The 7,619-nt window shown below is 44.7% G+C and overlaps 1 protein-coding gene across 1 annotated transcript in view; it reads left to right on the top strand.

Moving 5' to 3' along the window:
- Positions 1-7,619, top strand: part of Cfap43 (cilia and flagella associated protein 43) — a 91,800-nt gene that overhangs the window by 53,749 nt on the left and 30,432 nt on the right. The window contains exons 20-22 of the mRNA XM_021151404.2: positions 1,866-1,991; positions 3,603-3,707; positions 4,762-4,878. Of these exons, the coding sequence (XP_021007063.1) occupies positions 1,866-1,991; positions 3,603-3,707; positions 4,762-4,878 (348 nt within the window). The remainder of the gene's footprint in view (positions 1-1,865; positions 1,992-3,602; positions 3,708-4,761; positions 4,879-7,619) is intronic.

Raw genomic sequence — 7,619 nt, 5'->3', positions numbered from 1 at the left:
TAGAGAAACTAGCCTAGGCAACGTCGTGAGATGCTGTCTTTAAAAAAAAAATGGACATCTTCCAAAGTCTTACATGTCCTTGTCTAATATTCTTTAATTGCTGTGTAATTCACTCTTGTGAACAGTATAAAGGGAGGATCTTAGCTTTTCAAATACATAGCCCATTTCCCACAACACTCTTGAGGACACAGCCCTTTCTGCATGAATTTGGAGAGCTTCTCCAAGTGCAGGCCTGTTTCTGGAGTCCCTGTCCTGAGGATGGCCACTCACTGGTCTTCCCCTGGGTCGGGACAAAGCTATTTAACCATTACAGTTTCATAAACGTTTTGATGTCTTGAAAGTAAATCTACCTTTACACGTCTCTTCCGAGACAAATATTTTGTGGACCTTTACTCTGCTATTTGAATTTTAAGATCCGCCTGTGAGCCTTGCTTGCTTTTCTGTTGCTGTGATAAAATACCCTGAGGAAATCTGCGTAAGGTCCGAGGGGGTTTATTTGGGCTCAGAGTTCAAGGCACATGGTAGAGAAGTCAAGGAAAAAGGTGCTTAAAGCCCCTGGTTACATCACATCTGCAGCCAGGAAAATAAGAACAACGAGTGCTTTCTTGGTTTCTCTGTAATTTATGTCCACAATGAAAAGGGCTAAGGGTCCCTAGGGCCCACCTGATGGAAGTTGAGAACTAATTCTAATTAGTCCACTGATCTGGGGACTAACTTGTTTTCTTTTCTTTTCTTTCTTCCCCCCGACCCCCCTCAGAAACCCATGTGTTACCTCAACAAGCTTTATCTGCTTGTTCAGGACCCAAGCCTAGAGGATGGTGACACCCAGTTTTGATGAGAATCTTTCCACTTCAAATAACCCCTAACCAACACAATTCCCCATAGCCATTTCCAGAAGAAAAAAAAAATGTTGTTGTAAATATTTAATCTCAATCAGGCGTTTCTAGTCCACCTTTGATCATTCAGTTCCCAGATAAAAGACACAAAACCTTTATATTTATGATGAGCCTTTAAAGCACTACAAACTGGGCAGGAATCTACCTTCTAAGCTATTAATGTCTACTTTTCTATCAATAACCCTGAGTTATAACTTGCTACATTCTTTATGGGCTGCTCTTATTCAGAGTGGCCATCCTTGTGGTTAATTCTCACAATCATTTACCCCATGCCGTCTTTTCTTCGCTCCACTCTCTCTCTTCTCCCCGTGGTCTCTCTTCAGACTTGATGTCTTGCCCAGGAACCAAACCCCCACCTACCTCGATGCTGCCCAGCAATAGTCTGTCGGCATCTTTATTCAATTTAAATAAAGGAGCAAGGTCACATAGCATCACTTGGTGTACATGAAGACTCTCTTGTCCGGGGGGGGGGGGGCAAACCAGACATTGGAAGCCAATATTTAGTTTTACAATACAATAGACCAAACCTTAACACAAAAAATTCCTGACCCATTTGCTCAGAGACCAGGCCAATCGGTTCTGACACAGCGATACATTGTTGTTCTTGGTTTTGTCTTTAGATAAATGTATTTCTAAGTAGCAGTCCTTAAACTTCAACAACAGCAAGCAAGCCCGTGATCCAGTTCATTTTTTGTTTTGTTTTGTTTTTGTTGTTGTTTTTGTTTTTTCGAGACAGGGTTTCTCTGTATAGTCCTGGCTGTCCTGGAACTCACTTTGTAGACCAGGCTGGCCTCGAACTCAGAAATCCGCCTGCCTCTGCCTCCCGAGTGCTGGGATTAAAGGCGTGCGCCACCACGCCCGGCTTCCGTGATCCAGTTCTTTATTCCAGAGTGTGTTGAGAGAAGCACAACACCTGTCTTATCGTTCAAGTCTTTGCCTGTCACTCTCCTTTCTTATTTCAAAATTCAGATTGCAATGATGATGGAAGAGAATGAAAAGGTGGACATCATTGCAAAACTAGATGAACAGGAGTTTTGCCTGGACGCCGACGAGCTGGAAAGGCTTCACGATGAATGCGAGGAGGAAGTAGCGAAGGTAAGCAAAGGCCTCACTGAAGCCCCTGAGGAGGCTGTAATAGACAAGACAAGACAAACAACAAACAAACCCACCATGCTGGGGAAGACTCTCCCCATGGTACTTTCCCAAAGCTCTCATCTTTGGAAGAAACACCAGGCCTGGCTTCAGTGACCCTGAAGAGAATTACTAACAGCTGGCAGCATAAGCCCAGCTAGCTATTAGCAGATTTGGGGGTAGAGTATGAGCCCCTAGGAGGAGAAATGGCACCTCCCAGTCCAGGGTCTCAATGCTAAGGAGCCCAGGATTGTAGTCACCCCAAGCCATGAGGGGGTCCCACAATAGTTTCTCTATCTGAACACTGATCCAGGATGCTGAGTCTAAGGGAGTTGATAGAAGAGTTTCAGCAAGGAGAGGGAACGCAAGCAGGCTCTGACAACTGGTATGCCAAGGACACATCTTAGCCCTTGATTCAATGAATCAGAAGAAAAGAAAAAGTAAATTTATAAGAGAACAAAATAAATGGAAAGGAATGTGAAAAAGGTTATTCTGAGAGATGATACCTAGCTAGTTTGGAAGTAATCCCGCCAACAAAGTGAAATGCAAGGAAGTTTCTAGAAAGGCCCCTAAGGACTAAGGACTGATGTGGGTCACTTTCATACCATGCCTCCAGGCAGACTCTTAAATAGGGACAGTTAATTGCTTTTCTATGAAGGGATATCAGCAGATAAAGCCAAAGAAGTAACACATAAGCTTATAAAATTTTGGACAGTAAATAATTTGCTTCCCCAGATGAGTGTGTATTCTTCCTTACTGTAAACAAAATAATTAGAGGAATAAAGTAAAAATGTCTAGACACAGCCTACAAATGAGCCCTTCAACATGTGTTGACAAGAATGAGGCTAGCGGCACATGAACTACTACGTCACCCGAAAGTACACATTTTAGTCTTCTTTGATAAAAAAGGAAGACTTGGGGCTGGAAAAGCTTAAAAACAAAACAAAATTGGATGTAGCTGTCTGTACCCGCACTGGAGAGGCTGAGGCAGAACAACCCTGAAACTCAAGCAACCAGCAACCTATAGCCTGCTTGGAGAGCCCAGGACAGTGATGAAAGAGCGGCTCAAAAGGCAAGTTATCCTGAGGAATGACACTTGAGGCTTTTCTCTAGTGTGCGTGTGTGTGTGTCCGTGTGTATGTGTGTGCGCGCACACACAGAGAGAGAAAGACAGACAGACAGAGAGACAGACAGAGACAGAGACCGAGACAGAGAGGATGAGAACTCAGGAAGACATGACTCTTGACTTGCCTCAGCACTGTCTAGACCAACCATCCTGTATCCCTTATCCTTGGGAGGTGGAGTCTGTCCACACAGCCCCTTCTGGTCATGAATGTGATCTGGTCACCTTTACCGGCATTTGTTTTGACACAGCCGTCTTCAAGGCAGAGAGAATCTTAAGCCTTAGGAAGCATTGATAAAATAGGGCCCTGTGACCCACAAGTCCATCACAGTGTAGGGCAGCTCAAAGTTCAGGGGAATCCTGTAAAAGCGCTCCCACCACATGTGCAGCCCTGGCTAATCAGAGACTGACCATAGCGTTGTCTTCCCTTTCATCTTTTCCCTTTTTCCAAGATAAGGAAAGATGTGGAGATGCACAACTTGGCCCAGAGCTACTTAACTGAGCTCATCAAGGAGGAATGCTGGAACTCCATGGCTGTGAAGGGCCGGGCTCTAAAGGTAAAAGACACACAGCCCCGGACACAGCATCCTGGCCAATGAGGGTGTTCAGAGAAAGCTTGGTCACAGGAGTTTTCTAAAAATAAAGAAAATCCACTCCGAACAAAACCTTGCCTCTCCCTCCACTCAAGTCCACCAGGTGTGTCCCCTTCCACCAGGTGTGTCCCCTTCCACCAGGTGTGTCCCCTTCTGCCAGATGTGTCCCCTTCTCCAGGTGTATCCCCTTCCACCAGGTGTGTCCCCTTCCACCAGATGTTCCCCCTTCCTTTAGTTCATTCTTGCTCCTGCTCAGCCTCATGCTTTGAAACCAGTGCACTTCCAGGTTGTTCTTAGCACACTTTCTCTGTCCTCTGTGATGCCCCTGAATCCTCCTCTCTGTCCCTTCCACCTCAGAAAGGCTCTTACTCGTGTTCCTCAGAGATAAAAGGTAGAGAAAACACTGCTCGCCATTATACCTCCTCTTACCTTCATATGTTCTAAATCGCCTTTCTTTTACCTCTTTATATATGGTACACACAGGGCAGTCAACTGTCAAAGTTGATGCTTATATCCTTATCCTTCAATAGCTACTAATAGCACCTTTTCTCTAGTTCAGCTGTGCCTCTCCCTACCTACTATATCCCCACTTGGGTGACAAAGTTCAACCCACTGTACTTCATGGGCTTGGGTAGCAAGAGTGGTGCATGTGGGGGCGGGCGAGTCTTTGTTGTCCTATGTACTGATGGATGTTTCTCAAAGTCCTTGGCCTCTGTCTATTAACATCTCCATACTACTGTAGTAGCAACAGAAAAGGTCAGACTCTTGGGGAAAAGAGAAGGTGGGACCACTCTTGAGAATCATGGCTCTACCAAGAACCCTTCACACCAGCCTGCTGTTTTAGGCAATGCCCATAAGAACAGCATTGCATCACTTTATTTCAAAGGTGTCAATTTCACTCATGGCATAATTTCCTTTGGGTTAATTTTGGTGAGAAGAAGCATCCCCCCCCCTACCCCCACAAGTTGCCACAAGTATAGTAGAAAATTAACCTACTTCATCTTGATTTCCACCCGAGTGTTTTCATATCCCCTATGTGGTTGACAACTTTCCCATGAAAGAGCGCACGGAAGAGGAGCTACAGGAGTTGAGTAAAGTTATGCAGCAAAGGAAGACTGAGATCGAGTGTCTTAAGGTACCACCACTTTAACTGTGTGTGTGTGTGTGTGTGAGAGAGAGAGAGAGAGAGAGAGAGAGAGAGAGAGAGAGAGAGAGATCGTGTCTGATGTAATTTATTAAAAACTATGCTAGCTAGTTTTATGTCAACTTGACTCAAGCTAGAGCCATCAAAAAAGAAAGGAACCTCAATTGAGAAAATGCTTTCATACAATCCAGCCACAAGGCACTTTTATTTTGAGTTAGTGATTGATAAGGGAAGGCCCAGCTCATTGTGAGTGGTGATATCTATGTGCTGGTGTCCTAGAGTCCTATAAGAAAGCAGGCTGAGCAAGCCATGGAGAGCAAGCCAGTAAGTTGCATCCTTCCATGGCCTCTGCATCAGCTTCGGCCTCCAGGTTCCTGTCCTGTTTGAGTTCCTTTCTGACATCCTTCAATGATGAACAATGTAGAAGTTTAAGCCAAGCAAACCCGTTCCTTCCTAAGTTGCTTTGGTCATGATGTTTTACCTCAGCAATAGAAATCCTGACGAAGGCAGTATCCAACATGTGGATTTGTGCTGAGATAAAATTTAATATTACGTTTGCATTTATATTTGTTGTACATTTATATTTCTGGCTAATTTGTATACAATATCCTCATGTGATGGTTTGTATATGCTTAGCCCTGGGAGTGGCACTATTAGGAGGAATGGCCCTGTGGGAGTAGGTATGTCACTGTGAGTGTGGGCTTTAAGACTCTCATTCTATCTTTTTGGAAGCAGTCTTCTCCTAGCAGCCTTCAGATGAAAATGTAGAACTCTCAGCTCTTCCTGCACCATGCCTGCCTGGATGCTGCCATGCTCCCCTGCCCTTTGATGATAATGGACGGAACCTCTAGACCTTTAAGCCAGCTCCAATTAAATGTTGTCCTTAAAAGAGTTGCCTTGGTCATGGTGTCTGTTCACAGCAGGAAAAACCTATATGACAGAAGTTGGTACCAGGAGTGGGATATTGCTGTAGTAGGCCGGAACCATGCTTTTATTTGGAGGAATGTGGATTTTTTTTTGGGGGGGGGGGACTTTGGAAAGCAGTGGAATGCTTTAAGTGGGGCTTAACGGGCTATCCTAGTAGGAATATGGAAGACTTTGTTGCTGAGTATGATTTGAACTGTGCAGACCTGGCCCAAGAGGTTTCAGTGGAGAAGAATTTCAGTATGTGGCCTAGGGACTGTCTCTGTGGTATTTTGGTGTAGAATGTGGCTGCTTTTTGCCTTTGTCTGAAGAGTCGGCCTGAGTCTAAGGTAAAGAGATTTATATTAATTGCATTGACAAAGGAAGTCTCACAAAAGCCCATGGTTAAGTCTCACAAAGAGCATTTTGAGCAAGCTTAGAAGGGAAAAATATAAAATATACAAATTAAGTATTAAAGGGGCACTAGGAAGTGAAATGGAGCTGAATCCTATATTCTAGGAAACAACAGATTAAGGGCAAGATCCCACCCAGCTAAATTTATATCCAGGCATGGTAGTACACACCTTTAATCCCAGGAGACAAAGTCAAGCAGATCTCTGAGTTCAAGGTCAACCTTGGACAGAGCAAGTTCTAGGTGTAGAAAAGCTTAAGTCCAAGCATGATGGAACACACCTTTAATCCCAGCATTCAGGAAACAGAGCCATGCAGATCTCTGAGTTCAAGGTCAATCTACAGAGCAAGTTTCAGGACAGCCAAGGTTAGGCAGTGAAGGAGTTGAAAAACAAAGCTAGTATTAATGTAATAGAGCAAGAGGGCCATGTTCTAGCCCCATCAAGCAGCAGAACTCAGTAGCTTCTGCTATGTGGCTCTGACTTTAGAATCAAGAGTAGAAGAGACTAGTGGGACAATTGATGCTGATTAGCTGGAGCTAAGAATTTGCTGTGATTAAGATGAGACCAGCACCACAAAAGCCCATGGTTAAGTCTCACAAAGAGCATTTTGAGCAAGCATAAGCGGCTTGTTGGAAGTGTTTTCTGAAAATACAAAGAAGTTGTGTTCCACAGGTAGCCAAGGCTGTACCTCATGCTGCAGCTGAACTTGGTAATGTGTTCAGAGTCACCCAGGTGGTACTGGTTTTGAAGGCATGAAGGGGTCATGGAGAACAGCTGAGGCTTGGGAAGAGGAGAGGCCAGGGAAGGCCATTGGTGAAGGTGCAACCTGAGTTGTTGCCATCGACAACCCTGGACTGAAGGAGTCATGCAAAGAAGTTGAGACTTGGCAACATGAAGAGAGTCTGTGAGAGGCCATTGGTGAAGCCCAGTTGCAGCAGAAGATCCTAGTGTATTGGAGATGTCTGTACCATAGGATGGTCACCAAGATCAGCAGCAGCAGTGAAGTAGAGTCAACCAGATCCCAGAGTGCTACAGAGAGCAGAGGAGAAGTGAGGCAAGCCCTTCGGAGGAGTCCAGAAGACTGTGTATGATCCCAGACATTGAAACAAGAAGCTGTAACACTTCACAGGACCAAGGGCCTCTCCTCCAGTGTAGGGAAATGCCAGGGCCAGGAAGCAGGTGTGGGTAGGTTAGTGAGCAGGGGGAGGGGGAGGGGATAGGGGGGTTTTCGGAGGGGAAACCAGGAAAGGGGACATTTGAAATGTAAGTAAAGTAAATAGGTAATAAAAAATTAAAATAAAATGTACGTGGTGTTTAAAACTAAAGGAAGAAGAAGAAAGAAGGAGAAGAAGAAGAAGAAGAAGAAGAAGAAGAAGAAGAAGAAGAAGAAGAAGAAGAAGAAGAAGAAGAAGAAGA

Source organism: Mus caroli, chromosome 19 (genome assembly GCF_900094665.2).
Source record: "Mus caroli chromosome 19, CAROLI_EIJ_v1.1, whole genome shotgun sequence".
Classification (NCBI taxonomy): domain Eukaryota; kingdom Metazoa; phylum Chordata; class Mammalia; order Rodentia; family Muridae; genus Mus; species Mus caroli.
This window is presented reverse-complemented; position numbering and strand designations above follow the sequence as displayed.